At 33.3% G+C, this 25,261-nt stretch overlaps 5 protein-coding genes and 1 non-coding gene across 6 annotated transcripts; 2 read left to right on the plus strand and 4 right to left on the minus strand.

Moving 5' to 3' along the window:
- Nucleotides 1-1,422: 1,422 nt before the first annotated feature.
- On the minus strand, nucleotides 1,423-5,277 carry LOC106756519 (ranBP2-type zinc finger protein At1g67325). Its single transcript, XM_014638981.2, has 10 exons — nucleotides 5,146-5,277; nucleotides 4,794-4,839; nucleotides 4,420-4,535; nucleotides 3,797-4,070; nucleotides 3,507-3,577; nucleotides 3,041-3,086; nucleotides 2,841-2,950; nucleotides 2,690-2,714; nucleotides 2,433-2,584; nucleotides 1,423-2,182 (listed from the first exon to the last, which is right to left on the minus strand). Exons 1-10 carry the CDS (start codon nucleotides 5,152-5,154, stop codon nucleotides 2,180-2,182), a joined length of 852 nt encoding a protein of 283 aa, XP_014494467.1. The 5' UTR covers nucleotides 5,155-5,277; the 3' UTR covers nucleotides 1,423-2,179.
- A 3,167-nt stretch (nucleotides 5,278-8,444) lies between these two features.
- On the minus strand, nucleotides 8,445-10,570 carry LOC106754376 (non-specific lipid transfer protein GPI-anchored 1). Its single transcript, XM_014636390.2, has 2 exons — nucleotides 10,149-10,570; nucleotides 8,445-8,930 (listed from the first exon to the last, which is right to left on the minus strand). Exons 1-2 carry the CDS (start codon nucleotides 10,495-10,497, stop codon nucleotides 8,719-8,721), a joined length of 561 nt encoding a protein of 186 aa, XP_014491876.1. The 5' UTR covers nucleotides 10,498-10,570; the 3' UTR covers nucleotides 8,445-8,718.
- Nucleotides 10,571-13,991: 3,421 nt separating this feature from the next.
- On the plus strand, nucleotides 13,992-15,172 carry LOC106755659 (probable methyltransferase At1g27930). The gene has a single exon (XM_014637847.2). The coding sequence runs from the start codon at nucleotides 14,205-14,207 to the stop codon at nucleotides 15,051-15,053; it is 849 nt and encodes a 282-aa protein (XP_014493333.1). The 5' UTR covers nucleotides 13,992-14,204; the 3' UTR covers nucleotides 15,054-15,172.
- Nucleotides 15,173-16,848: 1,676 nt separating this feature from the next.
- On the minus strand, nucleotides 16,849-20,584 carry LOC106777385. Its single transcript, XM_014664971.2, has 5 exons — nucleotides 20,337-20,584; nucleotides 20,139-20,242; nucleotides 19,877-19,990; nucleotides 17,311-17,394; nucleotides 16,849-17,138 (listed from the first exon to the last, which is right to left on the minus strand). Exons 1-5 carry the CDS (start codon nucleotides 20,539-20,541, stop codon nucleotides 17,082-17,084), a joined length of 564 nt encoding a protein of 187 aa, XP_014520457.1. The 5' UTR covers nucleotides 20,542-20,584; the 3' UTR covers nucleotides 16,849-17,081.
- A 155-nt stretch (nucleotides 20,585-20,739) lies between these two features.
- On the plus strand, nucleotides 20,740-23,399 carry LOC106755433 (alpha-ketoglutarate-dependent dioxygenase alkB). The gene is made up of 7 exons (XM_014637590.2): nucleotides 20,740-20,893; nucleotides 20,985-21,136; nucleotides 21,237-21,583; nucleotides 22,153-22,291; nucleotides 22,573-22,639; nucleotides 22,725-22,846; nucleotides 23,151-23,399. Exons 1-7 carry the CDS (start codon nucleotides 20,784-20,786, stop codon nucleotides 23,288-23,290), a joined length of 1,077 nt encoding a protein of 358 aa, XP_014493076.1. The 5' UTR covers nucleotides 20,740-20,783; the 3' UTR covers nucleotides 23,291-23,399.
- Nucleotides 23,400-23,844: 445 nt separating this feature from the next.
- On the minus strand, nucleotides 23,845-23,925 carry TRNAL-AAG. Its single transcript has one exon. It is a non-coding gene; the product is annotated as a tRNA-Leu (tRNA).
- Between the last annotated feature and the right edge of the window lie 1,336 nt (nucleotides 23,926-25,261).

Consider the following 25,261-nt stretch of genomic DNA (forward strand, 5'->3'; position numbering starts at 1 on the left):
AATGTCTTTTCACCACGTCATAGTGATTTAAAACCATCAGAAATAGGAAGCATGATTGAACCTTTTTTCCATTTACCTTCCACTTCTAATAATTAATCTTCATATTCTAATGATGTTCGCGTATTGAAAGATCATACATTTAATTAAATCTAGGTAAAAATCAAGATACATGTATTTCTATAGGATGTAAATAAGAATACATTTATAATGTCTCAAACCAATTTAAACCTGACCCTATTTATGGGCAGCTGACGGCAATAAAATACGTTCGGAGGACTGAAAGCTTCAACCACATGTTTATAACGTGAAAGTTCTACGAATTTTCATCCACAGAACACTGAATATGGTCACCCTCAATTCATCTTTATTAATTTTTAATAATTATTTAATGATTTAAACCGTTAGCAAATTCAATTGAAAAACTTATAACACCCCAACTTGAACTTACTCGAAATACCCTGACAGTATCTCATTTTACCTCTTAGGTTTTATCCGTTCTACTTAAACAGGTATACATATGATTCTTTTTTCGAGTTGAAATCAATTTCCTTTGTTAACACAACTCGTCAACATTTCTTAAAGCGTACTTATACTGTAAGCTTCTTCAACGATGTCGTTTAAAATTAAATAAAAAACTTTGGAATTAATTACCTGATTATTTCCACTATTTAGATATTTCATTCAGTTTAATTTGAATCAGATCCCTTGATTTTTAAGGATACAATGACAACTTCACATTCAAATGGCACAAACTATAAATGATCTAAACTCCCAGGAATTATTAGTCATACAATTGCATTATTAAAATTGAAAACTTGATTAAACCTTGAAGAAGTCATTACAACTTTTAAATTAAGGTGATTGATTGAACATTTGATTAATTATAAAAATCGAGTTGAACAAAAAAAATTTGAACGAACCAAAAATTAAATTAGATAAAAGGAGGTAATATGGATTGTGATTTAATGAGCCTGATGCAGGCCAAAAGTTATACGACATTCTAAGTCTAATCCTAATAACTCAAATCACGGTTACTTTTAAATACAAAAATGCAGCTAATGAAGAACACCCTACAAGCATACTTCCTACAGATCATTCGTCAAAGTCGAGCTTTATCAGCTAATGTCCGACGTGCTTCTAGAATAAAGCATATATTGGAAGCTTCTTGGGAGTACAATATCAGTTTACTTCATCTCTTTTCTCAATCATCCTCTGCATGGATTTATAGTCCAATTCGTACGGAGCAGCACTACACTGGATACTTAATATTTATAGACATCTAAGTCCATCATCAGCTGATCGTCAAATTTTGTTCATGTATTTTAGTGTATATTAACAAACCCATATCAAACGAGTCCTTCTTGGGTATGGGCTAAAAGAATGACTACTACCGTTATGCTAGTCATAAATACAGATACTAACTTTTACACAAATTCGCGAACTATGATTGCACAGAATAATTCCGAGGGACTACTAAATTGACTAGATTGCCCCCATTGACACGATTCATAAAGGACAACAGATACCTACTTGACATCCACCAAATATTAGAGTAGCGAAACAAAATATAAGAGTGAGATACCAGAAACAAGAAGATTAGCACTGAAGATACATAAAAGATAACCCACAACCCTAAAATATTATAGGGCTAGGAACGCTTATCTAAATGAAACTAAAATAAAAAAACTACTAAATAATCTAACCGCAACTTTAATTCAACGACACGACATGAATCATCCATGTAGCTACAAGCAACGGCATGAGAGAAATTGGCTTCTGTAACAAATACTGATGCACATATCCTAAGTGGTATGTTAGGAAGACACTTTCAGCTACTACCCAAAACTAAATGCCACCACCTAACACTTAGAATCTTCATATTCTTTTGAGGCATCTAGAGTAATACTTAAACACAGACATTCATGAACCAAAAGAAAACTTAAAACTGGAAACTGCAATAACCTTTGTGCCAGGAAAGTTGGCTGACACATGCATCATAACAATCCACAAAGACCAAAATACCATCTCGGTTAATACAACAACTTGACACATTGAGAAGGTGAGTGACTTGACAACTGCTGCAACATAGAGGACGACAAGACTGACTGTCAGACACCGAAATTGAGCAATTCTTGATGACAACTCTGGACCTTCTCAACCCTCAAACATGTCCTAGTACTCACTGGAACAGTAAATAATTGCAAATTAAAGATTGCAACGGATAGATAGGAAGAAACTAAAAAGGTGTAACAAAAAGGTTTCAAATGAAAGGAAGCAAAACTGAAGCTTTTCCTTAGAATCCACTTAAAAGACAACTTCACAACAGATTGCAATTTGAAAATGTTCATCATGTCACAAAGCTGCTCTTGGAAAACCAACTGTTGCAACAACAGATGAAGGTTAACAAAATGAAAACATTTTAGACAACAAACCTGATCATTTTGATCAGCAGATGGTGAAGGAGATTTATCAGACTCAGCAGGCTTGTCAGCACCACAATTCTGTCTGTTGCACTTGGTTCTGAAAGGATAGTTTATGTTGTTACACTTTTCACACTTCCAGCTTCCTTCAGGCATCTTTTGCTCTGAATGGCGAACACAAAGAAACATAATTAACATATGTTGCTCTTGTATCAAGTAATGACATCATTCAAGTATGACAGAGATGTGTCATGACGGAAGATACTTACTAGAATTTTTGTCCGACTTTGAGGCCTGCAGCCCAACGATCACATCCAACAATTTTAATCATCATTTATAAAAAAATGTTAAACATCAAATTTTCCAGGACGTAAAAGTTAATCACAATAAATAAGCAGCATAGACACAAAGGCAGCAAACCTGGGATCCAGGTTTGGGCGTGTTGCACTTTCTCATGTTGCAGACAGTTCTAAATGAGAAATTGACATTGCCACATTTTGGACATGTCCAGTCATTGTCACGAGTTGTGTCTGTTCAAAAAGTGGGGATGGGAACAATAATACTATATCAGTTTCCATTTGAACATAAATAGACATAGAATTCAAGTAACAAACCCATACCTTTTTTCTGAGACTTGTCATCATGAAAAAATCCAGGTCTGGCACCCTGCCCAGGAAAGAATGAAACATTACATTTTGCAACAAACTCCATCAAGTTACACAGTTTATAAATTATAGCTTCATTAACTGACAAGGGATCAAATCCAACTTTGAAGATGAAAAAAAATGTATGTCCAGTAATAAGTTTTGATGTAAAATACAACTGTATGACCATGTATGCATGATCGGTAAGCTGTGACACCACAAAAAACCAAATTTAGATCGTTAAGACCGCTATGACCTGTGTTGTACCACAATAGGAAAAATAAATATCTAGTTTTTGGTAATATTGTTTACTGTGAACAAATAACTGCATAACTTGACATAAGATTCTTCAATTGATGACAAACAGTAATAAAAAAACGTTGATTCTGGCATTTGAAGTTATATACAATTGATTTTTATCTTTTAGCCTACAGTCTCATACCATTGTCCCAGGTCCAATAGGCACACCCAGGCCATAGCGATCCAACAGTTGGGGCATCCCATAGATCCCACCTGCAAGAAAATACCCAACCAAAAAGGTAATATTAACCTCAAAAGGAGAAAAGCAAAAAGAGAGAAATAACATAACAAAATCAAAGAAGCAAGATTTATTTAACATTAACTCAATCATTGTCAACACATGAGAAAGTTCCGATTGATTATTCATTTTCCCCCATCAAATTGAAGAAACTTTATTGACTTCAATCACAAAAAACAAGAAACAGAACATACCATTTCCCATCACTGGCCCACCGGTGTAGGGTGCAGGTCCAGATAAATGCAATGGTCTATAAGGACTTCCAGCAGAGAGGCGACTACCATAATTGTAGTGATATGCTGATCCTCCAGAAAATGGAACATCATAGGGAGGAACTGATGATCCATTGAACAGAGAAGATCCATATGGTGGGACACTAAGATATATAGAAGATGGAGCATTAGAGCCTAAATAAGGAGCTGCGGATGAATAACCCTGTGGAGCTTGTAGAGGCTTGGCAGCAGATTTCTGAGATAGATAAAAAAAAAACTTGATGATAAAAGTAGCTCTAGAGGAAAGCAAAATAAAAACAACTACATGTCTGTCCTTTGCATACGTGCATGAACATTTGATTACTATACCCTCTACGTTCTCCTTTAATTGGGAACGAAAGACTAAATAGAAAGTAGGAATACAAAAGAAAGCACCACAAGAAATACCCAGTAAAACGAGAACAGAAAAAGAGAGAGAAAAACCAATAGTCTAGCAATAATGATATTGATAACATTTGTCATAAAATAAACTAACCTTACATCATTTGAGAGATTCAAATCACATTTCAAAAACTATCACTGTGACGCTACATGTAATATCTTACCGAATTATGATCAGCTGGCCTTGGTTGAGTGCAATTACGCATGTTACAAGTTGTCCTGAAAGAGAAATTGACATTGCCACAGCTGGGGCAAGTCCAATCATCTTCCCTACGGCTACCTACAAACAAAAACCAATCAAAATGCACCCAAGTTCAGTTTTATCACCACACAATCAGATTGCATTATAAAAAAACACCACAGCATAATGGTGGGTGTGGAAATTAGCCATTGCGACAATGGCTACTGGTGTTTAAATTGATAGCAGAATGAAAAAGAGTACGCATGCACGATAATTTCAACTTCAAGTGTAAAGAACACTGTTGAAGTATCCATAAACATCACAGTTAAAAACAAAGACAGAAAAAGAACGACGCACCATCAGTCCTAGCACGCTTGGCGGCAGAGGAATTTCTGTTGTCAACCTGCAAAACCACACAAAGTCTGAGATTCGAATTCACCGCGACGATGCATAAACAAACAGGACCACGCCGTTAAACAAATTAAAAAAGAAATCCGCCCGAAGACAAAAATAATGTGGAAAAAGGAGAGCAATCAAAATTAGATCAATAATGATGAAGAAATCCCTAAAAATCGACTACATTGAACCGAGATCGATTGGGTTAGGGTTCAATAAGCGTGGCTAAAGAAGACGATAAAGAAATCGGAGATAAGTATCATAAGTGAAGGAATGAGAAAGATAGAGAAAGATAAGGGGGGCGTTTGATTACCCGAGACATGGCGACACAACACGACACAGATCCTTCTTCTCCTTCTCCGGCGGGGCGGTAAATAGTTGAAGCTACTCGATGAAACAAAAACACGCAAAAACCAAACCCGAAATCACACCAATCTAATATACTCCAATTTAAAACTGGTATAGTATATTCGCAGGCCCAAACTTATACTAAACGGGCCATCCTAGCATGATATCTAATGGAGCTTTCTTCCAGAATCTCCAAATTTTCTTTCTGTACCTCCAAATTTTAAATTTAATCTTTCAAATATATAAAATATAAAATTAATTATGTAAGGAATTATTAAACATATTTACTACTATGTCTATATTTACTGAACCAGCATGTATACCCCTTGTTATTTACGAGTATATTTTCTTTAGTCTCAACTCTTCTTTAGTGTTCTTCATTTAGCAAGAGCATTTCTGGTCTTAATACGTTCTTCATTTTTCTTCTTCCTGTTCATCTTTTAGTATACATATTATTTGTTTAGTTTAATACCTATTTTGGTCCCTTCTTTCGGAGGGTTTGTTCAAAGTGGTCCTTCTTTTTTAAAAAGTTCACTGAAGTCTTAGCTTTCGCAAAAACTGTTCATGGTCCTTTTTTGTTACGGCATTAACTTTACTAAGGGCAAAGCTGCCAGGTGTCTAACATGTGATAATGTGGCATTGTTATGTGTTTTAAAAAAATAGAATATTGTGAAGTGTAAATTGATGTTGTTAGGATTAAATTGAAAAATGAATTAGGATTAAATTAGAAAATGAATCAGGGATATAAACTGGGTGGGTAATTAGGTAAGAAAAATTTTTATCAAAAGAATCTTTGGGGTAAAATTTGCGTTGCGGATTGGGAAAATCTGGGCAATTTAGGGTTCATACCTTCAATCCATCCTCTTCGTCCATCAACGCGCTACGGATTTTGTGTTCTTGTACAACATTGGGTAGCTTTAAGAAGCTGAAGCACTCAGGCCAAAATCCTGGGTTCGTTCATATCCATATTAGGTGCACTCGTAGTTTTACTCTATAAGGGTTCCATAATCCTTTCAACTTCATCTCCTACGCTTCGTTCTCCAATGGAATCTACATCACAAAAAAATTGGATTCTTGGTGGATCCCTACTTGCCATTGAGTATCTTTTGGTTCCAATCAGGTACATTGTTCAGGTATTAAACACACTCACAAAGACTAAAGCAAAAAGACATTTATTACAGAAAAGAAATACTAAGTACAATTTCTACTGCTTGGAAACAGATCGATATTATCAAACAATACCCAGCAGAGTTTATTGTGGTGTTCCTTTACAACCTGAGCAGGACTATGATATCTGCTCCAATTTGCTTGCTATTAGAAGAAAATTTGAGTGCTTGGAAGATAAATCCTGATGTAACATTGATGGTTATTGTATATTCGGTGAGAAGATAACACAAATTTAATTGATACAAGAGTTAAGGAAATGAAATTGAAACTGATTTTTGCTTTCATTCAAAAATTCGTAGCGCACCGATGGACGAAGAGGATGGATTGAAGGTATGAACTCTAAATTGTCCAGATTTTCCCAATTCGCAACGCAAATTTTACCCCAAAGATTCTTTTGATAAAAATTTTTATTACCTAATTACCCGCCCAGTTTGTATCCCTAATTCATTTTCTAATTTAACCTTCATTTTTTAATTTAACCCTAACAACATTAATTTATACGTCACAATATTCTATTTTTTTAAAACATATAACAATGTCACATCATCACATGTTAGACACCTGACAGCTCTGTAGTTAGTAAAGTTAACGTCGTAACAAAAAAGTACCACTTTGAACAGTTTTTACGAAAGCTAAGACTTAAAGTGAACTTTTTAAAAAAGGGAGGACTACTTTAAACAAACCCTCCCAAAGGAGAACCAAAATAGGCATTAAACCTATTTGTTTATGTTCATCTTTTAGTATACATATTATTTGTTTATGTTGATTAAGTTTCGTTTGAATTTTTATATTTCTGTCATTGAAATTTTATATTTAAATGTACTGAATTTCGAAATAAATTTACCAAATTTTAAAATTTAATCTAGAAAAATTATCAAATTTTAATATTCAGTTTAAAAACTTACTATATTTCAAAATATAATTTAAAAACTCACCAAATTTTCCAATACGTTAAAGGATTTTCTCATATTTTGAAATTCGAATTTGAATTTTGAGATTTGATTAACATTTTTGTCCGATTTCAAAATTAAGTGAATATTTTTCCAGAATTTTTAAATTTGGTATTCATTTTTCTTTAATTTCAAAATTTGAAATCTAATATTTATTTTATTTTATTTCATTTGTTTCTTTTTTATTTATTAATTTTTCTTTTTATGTTTTTTCTTTTTATTTTTACTTTTATAAAATGGCTTTTACTTGTTTTGTTTTAATAATTTCTTTATCTTCAAGTATTGGAAAGTGAGGCATTCAATGAACATTTAAAGTAATGTATACATATCATAACCATGGCACAAGTTCTAATCACTCATCCTTTTACATGATGTAAAATGCACCATAGACCAATCATCCTCCACCAAATACCATTACCACCCAAAAAAAAAAAAGAATAAAAAGTGAGAAAAGTCAGTTAGAGATACAAAATGAACCATGGGAATCAATTCTCTCAAACTAAGAATCAGTTCTAACATGCTAAAATCAGTTCCCTCAAGCTAGGAATCGATAAATCGGTTCTAACATATTGGAATAGGTTCCCCAACCCATTGAAAATCATGAAATTGGTTCCATCTTTGCATTGCTTTGTGTAAGATTTGAATTAAAAACAAGGTGAAAATGTCATTCTCTTCAAAGCTACCATAAATCTATTAAGATATTCTCCTTATGCTAGGATTGCAATTTCAATATTCACCTAGAAATAGACCTATTCTAATTCGCTCAAATCCATAGAAACGAATAAAAACTTCACTCACTCGTCATTACTCCTAGCCAATAAATCCACAAAACAAACATTGCTTTAGAGATGATGATTTTCTAATTTAAATTACTTTTTACTTTAAATCACATTATTCATATTTTATTTTGTTATCTTTTTTAGAGTCCCAAACTTTTTACCATATCAATCAGCATAGCATAAGGGCCTTGCATAATTCATATATCTAAATAGTACTGCTAATTTTTTGCAATGGTTTTACTCAAGAACAAAAAAAAAAAACACAAGTTGATTCCATTCTAGCACCTTTAAATCGTAAAACATTTCTTCGAATTATTGTAACTTCTAATATAGAAATAAAATGATGAATGTATGGATTGGACAGAAAATTATTATTCTTTTCTTTGGGTATTTTTTTTATATATCCTTCTTTTAAGACTCTGAACTGCGACCAAGAATTCAATAATATTAGCTGTGGGATGCAGAAAAGAACGACGAGCATTACATGGGGTCCCAGAGAGAGAGAGAAGCCATGGCAAGCCACATATGCAAACAGCAAACCAATTCATTAATTGAAAGTCCTAAAGAAAACCAAAACAAACAAAACGACAACTTTCACTGACTAAACTCGCTTCATTCATCACAGCGTTCAACCTCCCACCATCATGTATAAATGCTCACAAAAACAGGTGAAATTGCAGCCACAACAACGGTCAAACTTATCATCATCGGCATACTAGGTATAACCACACTTCCATGCGAAGCGTTTTGGCTTTGTGGGGTCGTACTTGGTGTGTTTGATGTTGCAGGCGTTACCTTCGAAGAGTTCGTGAAGATTGCTGCATCAGGGGAACTTGGTGATAGACCCAGAAGCTCTGTGCACATTAAAATCATATACCATGTCGTATTATTAGTATCAGTGTATAGTAACTATACTTATACAAAAATCCGGCATTAGTGGTTGACAACATGTGACCAAATTTATTAGTGCAACCACTGACCAACCAAACACCAACAACTGTCCATTTTTGTCCATCAAACACTTTAAAAACATACACAAAATAGTAATTGTACTTGCATAAATTTGTATGCAGTAGAAATACTCCTATAAGGTTCAAATGTACTGATACCAACAGAGTATAGTTCATTTTTTCACCTATGAGTTTTTTTATTATAGACTGTTACTTTTCCAAACGATGAAGATACATGGTTTAAAATTGAAACTGTGAACTCTTGGGTTTGTTCTGTGGTCACATATCAATTTACTTAGCGACAAGAATCAGATTGTATTTAATATAAGCAATCTTGTTGAAAGTAATGGTGATGCCCTCTTAACCAATCTAGATGATGGGTCACCTCATTCTTATTACAGTTTCTAAGCATGTTTACATATATTAAAATCTCTTGAAAAAGATTTACAAGAGAGAAAAGAATAGGATAGAATATGAAGATACCCTTTATCTGTTATATTTAGGAAGGTTTTCACTATTAACAACAATAATATATAATAAATAGTAGTTGCTTTTCACCTCTATTTTCATGATAAACATATAATAAACCAAAAACTGGTTGCTGAAAAATTAATAGTATAATCACTATCCATGGGCCTTCACCAAAATAAGAACTTAACCTTCATGGTGTTCTCACACCAAAAAATGTCCAAACTAACTATAATAAAATATCTTCATCCATATACCCTTTCAGAATCACGTAAACGACAAATATGTCATCTAAGTTAGAAGTTGCCCTCAATAAGGTAAGTCTCACACACGAACATCTTACGTATCTGTGAGACTTTCAATTGTTTAGTCAGAACCTTAACAGCGAAGGACACCACTAAAACTAAGATTTTCCTTAAAAACATTGAAACATAATTAAATTTTGCATATAGAAAATGTGATTCAGGTAAAAAAATGAAGCGGGATTTCATAGAAAAAGTTGCAGCGAGGATGGTTTGTTTGCGTTGTGAGGAAGTGAGAGATGCAGATGAAAAGGTGAAGTTTTGAATTGCAAAGAAAAGGTTGTGCGACATAATAAGGCGTGTTTGCGTAAGAGGTTGAAAAAGGGTTTTGGAAAAGGGTGAAAGTGCTTACTGGGACAGTCGGTGATGCTGGCGTTCTTCATGTGGCAAGCGGAAGGGAGTTGAAGCAACTTGTCCTCTTGAATACCCAGCTCTTTGACCTGTGGGCTACCCTTGTGAGTCAGTTCAATGATGTAACACAAACACTCTGGGTTGCTCTGCTTTATGCTTAAAGTTGCGGCGCAGCAATCGTCGCTCGGTATATCTTTCTTCCCCGTCGCGAAAGTCAAACACGGAGGAACCTTCTCAATCGCCGACGCGCACTTGGTCGATAAATCATCGCCTTCCGCCACCTTCATCCACCCACACGATGCCATAACCACCACGAACATCACCGCGAACACTCTGCTCTGCCGCTTCATCGTCACAAAACCTCTGTCTCTGTTGTCTCTGTCGTCTCTGTCTGTTCTCGTGTTTGTGGTTTTGGGAAATGCAATGGCTGGTCTTCTCTATTTAATGTACTTAGGTGAGGTGGTGGTGGTGTCCAATTAAGTCTCCCTAGTGCAACATCGAACGGTATCTTAACGCCGTTAATCTCTTTTTCACGACACAATTCAACTACCATTCATTATTCCAATTTAACAACGAACATGGTACAAACAGTATTTGTTGTATCGTGTTACGTTTGGTCCGAATTACTATATTACACTCTTTTCTTCTGAGCGTTCCCACGTGAAAGAAAAAATAAATAAATTTCATTTTCTTTTATATTAATCGTAATAAATAAGTATAAAATAACATGTATTTATCATTTTGTTATGATAATTAAGTCCGTGAAATAATGAACGTTAGAGCGGCGAGGAGGTTAAATATCCTTGGACCGCGGGCTCGATAATCTTTAATAGGGAATAAATACTTGAATTCTTTGGTGGTAAAGTTAGAAATAGAGATATTAGTATAATAATAATTTAAAGAGAGTAAATTTAAAAAAGACATGTGGAGTGTAATGAAGATGGTTATGGGAATATAGAGGGGAAATAATAAATAAATGAAGGAAGCTGGTAGTGGTTGGAGTGAAATTAAGAAGAGGACTTTGGAGTTTGTGGAAAGACAGAGAGATACTATAAATAACGTTGTTCCTCAACCACTGCTTCTCGTTTCCACCTCCCAATTTAATTCTCCACGTGGCATAACAATGCAACATGGTTTAAAGGTTGTTGGGTGTTGAACTTCACCTTCTTCCTTTTTAAGTTTTCAGTGGGTTCCCAGCAGTTCTATTTGGAATTGTGTTTCTTCTCTGCACTGTTCATACAACCCCATTTAACTGCAGAGCCGATACTGGTCCAAAGTGAAACGCATTCATCATGATAAGATGCGACGTGAGGTTCTAAATTGGATCGTTACTAATTGTTTTTCCTTCTTTTGATAAAAGAAAACTAAAAAATATGCATACAAAACAAAAGCATGTAAGTTCTATACTATAAGTAAAAACCAGGTGATTACGACCCAAGAAACATTCATACATTCAAAACTAATAATATTTAGTACAGGTTATTTAAACACTTGATGTTTTCGAGATAAAACTTTTGTTTAAAATATTATCTGATTTGGTAATCCTAAAATTCTTCCATTAAATATAATAATCATATCTTACTTTAAAGTTTATACTCATTTTTATATACTTTAAAATTATTTTATGTACGAAATATCCCATAAAAACTTAAAAATTGGTTTATAATATGGTCAAAAGGTAAACTTTAAAGGATATGAACAAATAAATGTTGAAATTGTATTTTTTCGACATCAAATTGCTCATTAACCAGGTAGGTGTGTCAATTCTGTGCAATTTATGGAATAATGAATTTGCATTTTTCGACCTTTAAATTATTTAAGGATTTCAAATAGTTACTTCATGGTCACAAAATTATTTATGAACATAAAGGATTTGTTTGAAATCGAGTGATCAACTGTTTGAAATACATATCTAATAATTTTTTGTCTTTGGATTTCAATCACTCTTTTAAGATTTACACGTCTATGCATAATAAATAAGATGAGTTTACATGCAAGAAAAACTTGGATTTTGTGAATATGAAGTTGATTGAAATTTAGAGACAAAAGATAAACGATTTGAAGGATATAAAAGTTCTGAAAAGCTCTTTAGGAAATGAAAACTTTAGAGGATGTGATCTGTCTTAGATATTTATTTTGTTTTGGATGTCGGAATTGAGCTATTTTGACGTTACATTGTTTCCAAACATCCAAGACAGTTGATTCATGCAACAATATAATATAGAAAGGGAAACTCCAAAGTTAATGATATCAAAATTTTCCTTTCGAGACGTTAATTGGTTATGTGATGTCAAAATGTGATATTTTTCTACATCTAAGTTGGACAATTATTTACAACAGTGTCACCATTCATTTTTGACATTGACATTTTTTGTTTTTGACGTTGAACGCTAGATGTTGAAACCTATTTTTGTACTAGTGGAGTGCACACTTTCAGATATATACATCTTGTGCATGAAATTAAACATTAATAGATAATTCGATAGTAATCCGGTAGTTGAGACGATATACAAATCTTGTTAAAATAGATTATAATATATAATTTTAATTATATGTTAAGAAGTAGATTTTAAACATAACATAATCCCATAAAAGGACATGTAATATGACATATTATTTAAAAAAAATCACTTTTTGACATTAGAGAAATTAACGTGAGACTATTTTTATTTTTTCTATTGTCTCATTTAAAATGTTTTTGAAAATGTCACAAGAAGTTTTCAAAACTATGATTGTAAGAGTAAAAGTATTTTTTATTTGAAACATTTTAAAAGAACCCTTCATATAATAATGTATACTTTAATATAATATGTATAATTTAATTATAATAATGTGTACTTTAACTTTTTTTAAACACTAACACGTTATTAACAATCAGTTTTACACAATTTATCTGATTCTTAATATACTCTATTCATTAATGAAAAAGATATTCGAAAACATGAAAAATAAATAATGTTATTTCATTATGAAAAGACATGGAAAACAAGGATAAGACTTCCGAATTCCTAGCAGTGTTACGTATGAATTCTACTGAGTGAGTGCCACGTGTCGAATGTTCTTCCCACATTCCTAAAAGAAAAAAAATAGTTTGACATAAAAAAATATTTTATATTTTGATATATTTTTTAATTATATAAATTTAATTTTTTATGATTACTTTAATATATGTCACTTTATTATTAAATCAAACCCAAAATCAGAGTTTACGAAATAATCAGATTAATTTGGTCTTGATTCAGTCGAATTTTGGTCGCTCAAAAGTAATCATGTTAAGTTGGTCTGATCTGTTATAGAAAACGGATTAGAATAATTAATTATTTTTTTCTTATTTTTTATTTTTAAAAATTTGTTTATATATATATATATATGTTTATAAATAAATATTTAAAATATATTTAATTATATAAATATCTTTAAACTTTTAATTAATCAAATAATATTTTTATTTAAGTGAATCAAATTACTCTATTATAGTTAACCGTTATAACTTATTTTTGTAAATGTTGATAATTTACATTACAATAATATTAAATGTTTACAAAAATATAATATATTTTTTTATCTTTTTATTTATTTAAAAAATAAAAAATAAAAAATAAATATCAATAGCAATCCAGCATTGAAATAACAGACCAATTCGATGAATTAGATAGAATGAACTAAGACGGATTGACGGATTGAAATTTCAATTCGGTCTTGGTTTTTCAAGCTTGCATGTTAATCCACAGCCCATTTCCATTTTGACACACATTCCAAAAATGTCTTAAATAAAATCGTATCATGAAGAAAAAATAATAATAAAATCATATAAATTTAAATTTATTTTTGTCAGCTTGCCTTATATTGGCATTGCTGCCAATTGTCCTCATTTGACAAAATCAAAGCACCTTTCCTTAAAACACAAAGCAAAACTCCATCATTCCAAACACTCCTTCATGCTACATCTCCCACAACACATCAACAACAATAAAGAACACACTCATAATCAACACCATATCCTACCATCATCACATACATGTGATCCAAAAGGGAAGGAATTAAACCTGTTTCAAAAATGAAGAGCCGTTATCCGTTACAGGAGAAACGGTGGTTGCTGGGCTTGGCCGTGGTGGGCCTGATTGTCCTTGGGTTTTTCCTCTCAACCGCAGGCCGATCTTCGGAAACCGCCTATCTGTGTCCGAGCACGCTCGGGATCCGAACCCGAAAAGAATTCAATTACGACCCGGCACCGATCCAGACGCGCGCCATTCTCCACTACGCCACCTCGCGCGTGGTGCCGCAGCAATCGGTGGCAGAGATCAAGATCAGTCTGGACGTGATAAAGTCACTGGGCCGGCCATGCAACTTCCTTATCTTTGGGCTGGGCCACGATTCCCTCATGTGGGCCTCGTTCAACCCGGGGGGCACCACGGTGTTCCTGGAGGAGGATCCTAAGTGGGTCCACTCGATCTTGAAAGACGCACCGGGCCTGCGCGCTCATACGGTCCGTTACCGTACGCAGCTTCGCGACGCCAATACGCTGCTCAGCTCGTACCGCTCCGAAGCCACGTGCTCTCCTGCGACGGCGTACCTTCGTGGCAACCAAGCGTGCAAGCTGGCGCTGGAGAATCTCCCCAACGAGGTTTACGAGACGGAGTGGGACATGATCATGATCGACGCGCCCAAGGGGTACTTCGCGGAGGCGCCGGGGCGGATGTCGGCGGTGTTCTCGGCCGCTGTGATGGCGCGTAACCGGAAGGAAGGCGGTGTGACGCACGTGTTCTTGCATGACGTGGATCGCAAGGTGGAGAAGGTTTACGCGGAAGAGTTTCTGTGTAAGAAGAACTTGGTGAATGGTGCTGGAAGGCTTTGGCATTTTCAGATTCCTCCTTCTAACGACACCCTTTCTTCTAGTTTCTGCTAGAAACTTCTTCATCTTCTTCATCTCTCTTGCTTCTTCTTTTCTCTCTGGTTACAGTATCATTCAACATCATCTTGTGTATCGGATTTTATATTATATTTTCATTCTCTCTTTCATTCTTACTATGTTTTTCTTTCCTTTTTGTCATTCCAAATCCAGACCAAACCACTGTTTTCTCCTCGTGTTTGAGAATCTCTTTTATTTTGAATTTATAAATTTGATAAACTGTGAGGGAGTGTTTAGTCAAGTTTTTATTTTTTTCGTTTTTAAAATTAATTTCCTTCACATTTTTTAAAATTTCTTAGTCATATCAGACATATGTATAGTATTGTTTCTAAAAAAGTGGACTCCTACAAATTATAATTTCCTGAAAATTTCATTCCAGTAGATGCCTTTTTTAACATGATTTGTAAAAGTTTTGAACTCTTAAATAAATGATAAAAGAAATATTATTTGAATCTTTATTAAACAGATGATTTTTATTTTTTAAAATAAATTCATGATTAGAAAAATAAAATGCCGAAGATTTCAGTTAACCAAAGATACAGATGGTTCTATTATTGTTTATTATACTGTAATGATTCAATAGACTAGATAGAATCCAAGTCATGGTTGAGTTTCTCGTGGCTCCATCCAATTAAGATTCAGTGTTCACAACTTGGTTTTTAAATCTGATTAGAACAATTAAGTTGCCTCATAACCCAGTATTATTGATAGTTTATAAGTTATAGGTATTGGTAATTAGTCTAATATTCTATTAAAACGCAATGTAACTTATTATCATACTGCTAACAAAGCACCAAACAAACTAAAACTTATGAAATACACTTTTGTGAATAGACTCAATCAATTTTGAAAGATTCGAACTTGAAACTTAAAATCAAAATGATACTTTTGGCTTGAACATTTACATTTTTTTTATAATGATAAATAACATGAATTTATCTGCCTTTGATGTTATCCTTTCTAAATAATATTTGTCCATTCATTTTCTTGTATCTCATTTAAGAAACAATAATTCGAAGTAAATAAAAGAAAAGGATGTAATGCTAATAGAAGTTACAATTGAAAGAGAAATGAGAAGAAGAAAGAATAAGCAAACAAAATTGCTGGTTAAAGGTGCCAATCGTGGAAAAAGAGCAAGGTAGAGCATTTTAATTGAAAGTTGTAAGACGCCTATCAGATGTTGCTCCCATCAACTTCTTATTTACATTCAGCAATGGATTTTCGTTTCGTGTCAAAAGCAAATATGATACATTACCTAAAAGAGAAATAATTTTGAAGTGTAGATTATAGGTTAAATATGGTCTTGAGAAAAGGATACACACACATATACATATATATATATATCGTATGACTGTACATTCATGAAAAAGGATCAATCAGATAAGATAACGGAAAAGATCAATCAGTTTGAATGTAAACATTCTTTATTAACCAATGAACTGTAACTAGAAATCTGCTAATCATAAATTTATAAATATAAGTTAAAAATAAAGAAGTAGATATTTATATTTATTACTAATTTAAAATTTTACTGAAACTTTCAATTGATTAGATTATTAATTTGAATGTCGAAATATTTTGACAAATTTAAAATTCAAATGTAAAAAAAAAAGGAAGGAAGTTGACTAAAATGTTTAAGAAAATCTAAAGAGAACTGAAAAAAAAATGTGAATGAATATTTTGTAGAAAACCTCAACCTTAGATCTGAAATAATATAAATGTTTAACGTAGTGATATTTCACAGCACGTTTCACTGTCCTTTTCCAATTATGTCGTAGACTAAAATGAAACGTAGAAAACTGAACTGAACCAATCTACTATATTGTAATGTATATAACATTATAACTATGGGTAATAAATAATAATAATCACATTACATCTTCCTAAGATACAGAAGAGGTCAAATTTGCATAATGATTGCAATGATATGATGGGTTAATCAAAGAACAAAATCCGCCCAACCACTTCAAGGCAGACGTGTAAATTCATCCCCTGGAAACACATCATTCTATACAAAATCTAATACTACAAAAAATATTTCATCCTGTCATCCCTCCTCATGGCATTATATACAGCTTGGACCTGAAAAATATAACAAAATTCCACATCATGATATATTCAGCAAGAATCATTTGCAGGAAAAATGGGAGGTTTCGTGTTCTTTTTTCCCGAATAAATCCATCTTTGGCGAAAAAAGGCTACAAAAGTTTACTTCAACAAGAGGAAAAGAGACAAGTAAACAAGAGAGAAAGACCTGTTCACTAGAATCAACTTGTACAGGCCCAATATTTACAGATACATATTTGCCTCTTGCAGATAACTTCTGCTTCACACGTCCCTGTAACAGACAAGTTAACGTTCTCAAAATATGAACATCAGCCACCAAATAAAAAGGTAGAAGTGTTATATTATGGAGTTAATTATGTAATATTCCAGAATCTTCCTGTAGCAATCCCTTGAAGGCAATTTCACACCTATAAGGTAAAACATTAATACTTCATAAAATTTCAATAACCATATATTGTGGGGGCGTTTGGACAAATCATATTTAGAGCTTGCGAAAATGGCGTATGACCTTCCTATTAGCTTTTTTTTTTAAGATTCACAATTAAACTCATGAAGAAACTTCCATTTGATAAGAGGTTATCGAAAAAAAGTTAAATAAAGCCGCGTTTACCTGAACGCATGGTACATGTGATGAAATAATATGTTCTAAATTGCAATGAACTCGGGAGACAATCCATTTTGCAAGTCTTTCTTATGATGGAGTACTTTATTTTTTCTCAAAGCTCAATGCGTTAGTGGCTTGCTGTAAGACTAAGGAGCAATCAAATTGACTGTCACTGACCAGGGCACAATTATCAATTTTAATTATTAAGTCCTTTTAGGATCATAAGAGCACTGCATTACTATAGTAGTTATTTTGCACAAACCAGCTAAAAAAGCATTTCCTCGTTTGTCTTCCTATTCTAAATTCCCAAACATCTCGAGTAAAAAAAGTTCAAATAGAAATGAAGGCAAATTATATACCCACCTGGTAACATTTGTTCATTTTAGGAGAGCATGACTTCAACTTCTATCCAAATATTGGAGGATAAGGGCAAATTATATATCCATCACAAGATAACAAGCAAATCCATCTAGCTAACGTCTAGATTTATGCTTTAGATCAACAAAACTTAGTTTGATGTGAGGATGGGCACTAACACATTTAAGCGGGAGGAGCAAGATACTTTTCTTCGGCACTATTACATAGATGATGATTATTTAGTCAGTGCCCTGTCTAGATTTAAATTGTGTGAGTGGGCACTTACACTGTAAGAGAGAAGAGTGAAATACTTTTCAGGACTATTACACTGATGGTGATTATTTAGTTTGTGTCCCTATCTTTTGGTGGTATTGAAAGGATTAGTGACAAAACAAATCATGGAGGTTGGTACGTTTTTGGTCCAATGTTGAGAGGAGAGAAACCGAGAAGACATAGGATGAATTCCATATATTGGTACACACATGAGTATTCTTATTTGTTTAGTTTCACATTAAACCTACAAACCTACAAACCTACAAACCTGATGTCTCAAAGTTTTAGATTGAATGTGATGTGAATCTCACTTGTGTTGTTGACTCAACCCATTGGTGCAAATCTCCTTCATATTTCTCCTCCTCAATTTATTAACACATGCTTCAAAGAGTGTGAGTGTTTAGCAACTTCAAAAATATATTTTAAGGGACACACCATTTGGAAATTTTGAACACATGTTTGATAGTGTGTGCGCGCGTTGAGCACATGCTTAAAAGTCTGTGTTTTCCTTTCCTTTGAGAAACTCGCACAATAAATTTTGGGGCAATAAACCTCATATTGGAAAGTTTGGCGGCATGCTTGAATGGTTTAGGAAGAATACAACTTACATTGGAAACTCTGAACACATCCATGAAAGACTTTACCGGCAATACACCTCAAGAAACTCTAAAAAATCGTTCTTAGAATTATATTCATTGTGTTTTCCTTCCCCACGAGCAACATCCAGAAGAGAGTTCAAGGGGCAGACACCTTATAATAGAAACTACGAGCACATACTTCAAAGTCTTTTAACTGTGTGAAACCCTCTGATCACACTCCTTTAGAATGCAGGCAAGACCAATCCCTTTATTTTTTTCAATGCTTATTTTTTATCTCTACGCTGGATGTATCTCAATTCTCAAGCTTCTTGGTTCTTACCTCAATAATAAAATGTAAAAATGATTTATTACGAAGGTCAATAGGTAGTAGTTTGGTATTGTTATAGCTATTGGCGACAGCTCTGTAAGCTTACAGCCCAGGCCCAAGAATAAAGGCTGCAGCTGCAATGATCTTCCAAAGTTGGATGTAAAGATATTGATTGTTTGCACGGAGTGTGATACTGAATTAGATAGTGTTAATACAGATGAAAATTTGTAACAATCATTGCAATTAACTGGTTTTTATTTCGTTGTTTTTTTCAAATCAACATTGGAACAGAAGGCAAGAATGTATAGTTCCAACTGGAAATGACAATTCACAAGCCTAGCAAACAAAAGTGGCATTCATCATCAACAATCATCACATGCAATTCAAGAAACAGCTATCTTAGACAAAAAAAGTTAAAGAAATAGCCTTAAAGTAATATAGTAACACACAAATCGTAGAAAGAAAAAATATACATCAGATATGTATATGTTACAGTTCTAATTTCCAATACAATTAGAACGGGCTATATTTGTAACGTATAAGTGGCACAAATTAGTAGCTCCCTTTGGTTGCTTTCTACAATAGTGCTGAGGTATGGGGTATGAATACACACCTGAGGAATAGGCTGCTGTATTACGGATTCCACGGCAACAACCATGGCTTGCACAAAATCCTCACCTCCCGTTCCTATTGCAGTGAATCCTCGAACAGTTGGGTATGAGTTCACCTGTGCAGCACACATTATAACACATGAGTATTGCAATGGCAACGGAATAACAAAAATAAAAAGTACCAGAATGTACAAACAAAATAGACAATTAAAAGCAAACATTAAGCAAAGAGAACTATGAATGAACGAATTCATTAAATAGTACCTTCTGGTCCAAAGTGAGCCATTCATTGGTAGAATCATCCGACACAGTGCCTCCAATAACCATATTCGTAGTTTGCCCAACCCTCCCTTCCGCCTTAGACACCTCTGTTGAAATGCAACAAAATAAATTAACCATTTTCGGTTTCAATCTCTCAATTAAAATTAAGCATACATTAAATGAAACAGTTCAATCAATTACCGGAAATGGCCTTCAACACCGCCTCTTGAGGCGGACCTTGATCGTCCTGAAATGGCGGCGTCTCGCTGTGGCAGCAACGAAGGGTTACTCCTTTGCCACGGCGAAAAGCAACTGCCCTAACGCCTCTGTTATAATTCAAATGAAGATTTTGGAATTGAAACGGCTCCACGAGAATCCATGAACGAAGCATGCTCCTGCACGCCATTTTTTTCTGTCTAGTTTCCGTAACATACGATAAATTCGGAGTAGAAATGCATATAAGCATCTCCATCACCCTCGCAAAACACAGATTTTTTTCGATAAGGACCAACGTGAATTCTCATTAATGCCCCTGCCACATGCGTTCATTCCAGGATCTTATTGTCTTTTTCATTTTAATAATTTAAATTTTTTCTTGAGTTAAAAAAATCAAAAACCCTAACCCTCTTTTGAGTTTTCCCTCTTCCCATGTACGGATCCGAGAATAACCGCGATGATTCTGAGCGAACCGCTTTCAGAAGAGCAGAGAAGAAATACAAGCTTTACTACGACAACAATGCATCTTCCAAGAACAAAAAGTAGTCAATTTTTTTTTTTCCCTTTGATCGTACTTTGTTTCAGTTTTAAGTCCTCAGATTCAAATTGCAATTCATTTTTCTTTTTCAACAGGAAAAAACAACCTAAACCAGTGGATTTAACGGAGGTTCTTGACTTCAGATCCGTTCTAGAATGCTATCTTCAAAACGGTGCGCTTCCTCCGGGTGTTATTGTTCTCCACGAAAACTTCACCTCTCCGGTTTTCTCTTTGCAAAATCGCCCAGGTTTTTTCTTTTTCTTTTATTATTATTTGTCGTTTAACTAGCTAGTTCGTGTATGAGTAACTAAAGAACTCAACAACACTCTCTGATGATTAATCTGCAGGCTTTTATTTTATTCCTGGGGCATTAACCATTGAGGAACAGTGTAGTTTGATAAAGGAGAGTTTGACCGATTTTCCGCAGCCCCCTAACAGAACAAATCACAATGCCATGTATGGTCCAATTCAGGATGTTTTTGGTGCTGCTAAGGAAGGGAAAGTTTTGGTCGAAGACAACTCTCCAATTTCTTCATCAGAAACTGGTGCTGATATAGATAATGGAGATTGTAAAGAATGGAAATTTGCTACCCAAAAGGAAGCATCGTTGAGAAAGTGCAAATCCGTTTCTGCTTCTGTGTTGCTTCGGAAGTTACGATGGAGCACCCTGGGCCTGCAGTTTGATTGGTCCAAGGTAAGTTCTGATTCACCATTTTAAATATTTTCAGTGAATCAATTCTGCTTCTCTCCAAAACAATTAAAATTTAGTTGTGGGTGTATTTTATTCTTACCGAAGGATGTTATCAGACATTTTAGTTTTTTGCTTTGGAGACCTTGCAGCTGGTTATTGCTTACACATGATCTACTGCTTTGAATGCATCTGCTTTTAGCTTGAGATGAACGATTTTTGTAGTTGTGTGAATGAGATATTGGACAATTGCTTTAAGAACTAGTCCACATGTTCCATATCGTGCCTGAATATCAGTGGAGGACTTGTTTCGTCTCAATCAATTAGTTTCTATGTTAAAGATTGTTATTATAAGGTTGCTTGACATGTATCTTAAATTTTGCTAGCCGGTAGAAAGTCTTTCTGCCCTGATCGAAAGATGTCAGACTAAACCTTTTTTGCTAGAGTTATTATGGTTGCATAGCCTACCTGTGTACCAGTAAATCTTTACTGAGTTGTAATTTAGTTTCAGTTTCCTAAAAGAGTCATAACTATTGATATTCATTGAAATTACTTATTACTACGTTTGTGTACAGCGGAATTACGATATGTCTCTCCCACATAACAAAATCCCTGAACCTCTGTGTGAACTTGCCAAACAATTGGCCAAGCCTGCTTTACCTGCTGGTGTTGAATTCAGACCTGAAGCTGCAATTGTGAATTACTTTGGTTCAGGTATGACTTAAAGGACATATTTATTATGAATTCAGACTTGTAATAGTTCCCCGAGTCCTTTTCTACACCTTATAGTTTACTCTGATACTATGGCTACTGCCAGCAAAAAAATTCTTCATACCATTGGTAACTGAGAAATTGTTGTTTTCTTGCATCAGCAGATATTTTCCAGTTCATGAGAAGGAAAAAAAAAATACATTTTTAACAATATTTTAGAACAGTCTGATTTATATTTGTTTTACATATATCCTCTCATTTTTTTTTATTTGGTATTATTCAAGGGGACACTCTGGGTGGTCACCTTGATGACATGGAAGCAGATTGGAGCAAGCCTATAGTTAGTTTAAGGTATTATTGTACGTTCTTTTGAATGCTCTGTTTTGTGGTTAACTTGTGTTTGGATCCTAATTCGTTTGCTGCCCCCCTTTGTTAGTCTGTGTTGCAAGGCTATATTTCTTTTGGGAGGAAAATCCAGAGAGGATACTCCTCTGGCAATGTTCCTTCGAAGTGGCGATGTGGTTCTTATGGCTGGAGATGCAAGGGAATGCTTTCATGGTAACCATCTCCTATGAACTTAGTTTGTGAAATATTATGGGTGTGTTTAAATTGACATTGAGTTTATGAGAGACTCGTCCATGTTGAATGTGCATCGTAATGTGTATTTAAAGTAAAACAAACACGTACTCGATCAAAGTGGTTCATATGATCATTTGAAATTTCAAAATTAAGTGATTGGTTTCACTTGAATAAAGATTACCGCTGGTAATGAACATGTGAAGTTTATAACTGTTATTATGCTGACTTGTGCAGTTTCAAAATTTTGTCTAACTACTGGGAATTGGTTTCATCAATATCGCAGGGGTTCCTCGAATCTTCACAGATGAAGAAAATGCTGAAATAGGCCATCTCGAGACACGGTTGACGCATGAAGACGATCTTTGTTTCTTAAAATACATCCAAACTTCTAGAATCAACATCAATATCAGACAAGTTTTTTGAGTAGTCTTTTGTTTTCTTTCAAAGAGAAAAATTGTTGTATCTGGTCATCAAACAACATATGATTTATTAGTTATATTTTAAGAGAATATTGCTTCGTATCAATTTTATACGACCAGTGAGTCTTGTCCACCAAAGCCCCGTTTGCTCATGTTCTTTCCCTTGAGTTATTTATTTCCTCATTTTTTGACTTGGGTGTTAAAGGTAACACTTAATGATAAATAAATACTAACTTTTTAACATGTTTGGTATTCTTGATGCTTCAGCCTTGTATCTTAGGATGACTATTATAATGTTTTTTATTCAACACACAAGTTATCTTAAACTGTTTTACTTCATTGGGATTCACAATTTTTTTGACCTAAATTAATATGTGAAAATTTATTTAAAAGTATATTAATTTCTTTTGATTGTGATTTTAAAGAATTCAACATGCAATAAGCTTCTTAAGAAACTTTATGTCTTCTAATCACTAAAACTATTAGGCTGGAATTGAATTTGAAATATACCAAACGCAAAAGCTATTTTTACACAGCATAAGAAAAAAATTAATAATTTGTTGAGAGTGGGATTTGAACCCACGCCCTTTCGGACCAGAACCTTAATCTGGCGCCTTAGACCAACTCGGCCATCTCAACTTTTTGATTGATTATCATATTTGCAACTAAATAACATCACTACAATTTTATTCCAGTTAATTAAATTTTAATGCAATCACCCTTCAATAACCAATAATCCAATAACCATTTATGCATGATAAATCATAAGTTTCTGCTAAGTGTTTTTATCTTTTACAACATGAATATCGAAATCAAAATCAAACCCTTGGCTTTAAAAAATAATGTATATTTTATATATGTTAGATCGAGTATTTAAGAAAAATATTATCACATATATCTGCTGTGCTGGTTTAGAATTTTGGATAAGCAATTCATAAAACAATAGAACATAAATTTAATAATTTATTTTTTTGTGTCACGAAGAAAATGGTCCCATATTTTATCCATTATTTTGTTCTTTTCTTCTTCGGTATTGTTGAATATCTCAATATTATGCCGAGTTGATATTTTTAAATATTTTCGAGTAATTTAATTCAGTAAACATGTATGTTCTACCTTATTGATAACAAAGTCCTAATTACTAAACTAGATAAACAGTTTATAAGCATAACTTTTTTTTATTATTATTAACATATTCTAGAACCCTTTCAATAAAATGTCGGTAATAAGATCCCACTCATGCTGATGATGAAAATTAAGAAAATATGTATGAAAATACTCCTATATTATCGAATAAGTTTTAAACTAATTATTTATATCAATAATTTTTATTTTCAAGTATATATATATATATATATATATATATATATATATATATATATATATATATATATATATATATATATATATATATATATATACGAAGCATTAGATGGTCAATAACTTTACATAAAAAGTAAATTTGTTCTATTTAAAAATATTATTTTTTAATCAATTGAGTTATACTAAAATTTTACAGATTCAATAATTTTTATAAAAATGTGATTTTTTTTAACTATTAATTATAATTTTATATCATCGTAGTTATTTATGTTTAAGCTTTATTCAAACGAACTATAGCGATAAAAGTGCAGTATAAAATAATATTATACTAATATATATAGAATTTTGAATGTGTGCTTTATACAGCAAGTTCTTTAATGTAATTGTAAGTTTTAAAACATTGTGATATAATAAAAATAAAAATACTAAATTGTGTGTGCTCTGGTGATCTTAATCCTAGCTTACCATTTTTACCAAAAAATTTTGACAACATCTTGTAAGTAAGTAAAACTCTTCTTTACACTTTTTAGAAATTAACTTAAATTAATTAAGATAATATTCGTTAATAAACTAGAAGAAGAAAAAGATTCATACTTACTCAACCAAAACTTAAATACAAGGTAATAATAATGTTATATTGAATATATATTAA

This window comes from Vigna radiata, chromosome 2 (genome assembly GCF_000741045.1).
Source record: "Vigna radiata var. radiata cultivar VC1973A chromosome 2, Vradiata_ver6, whole genome shotgun sequence".
In the NCBI taxonomy this organism is placed as follows: Eukaryota; Viridiplantae; Streptophyta; class Magnoliopsida; order Fabales; family Fabaceae; genus Vigna; species Vigna radiata.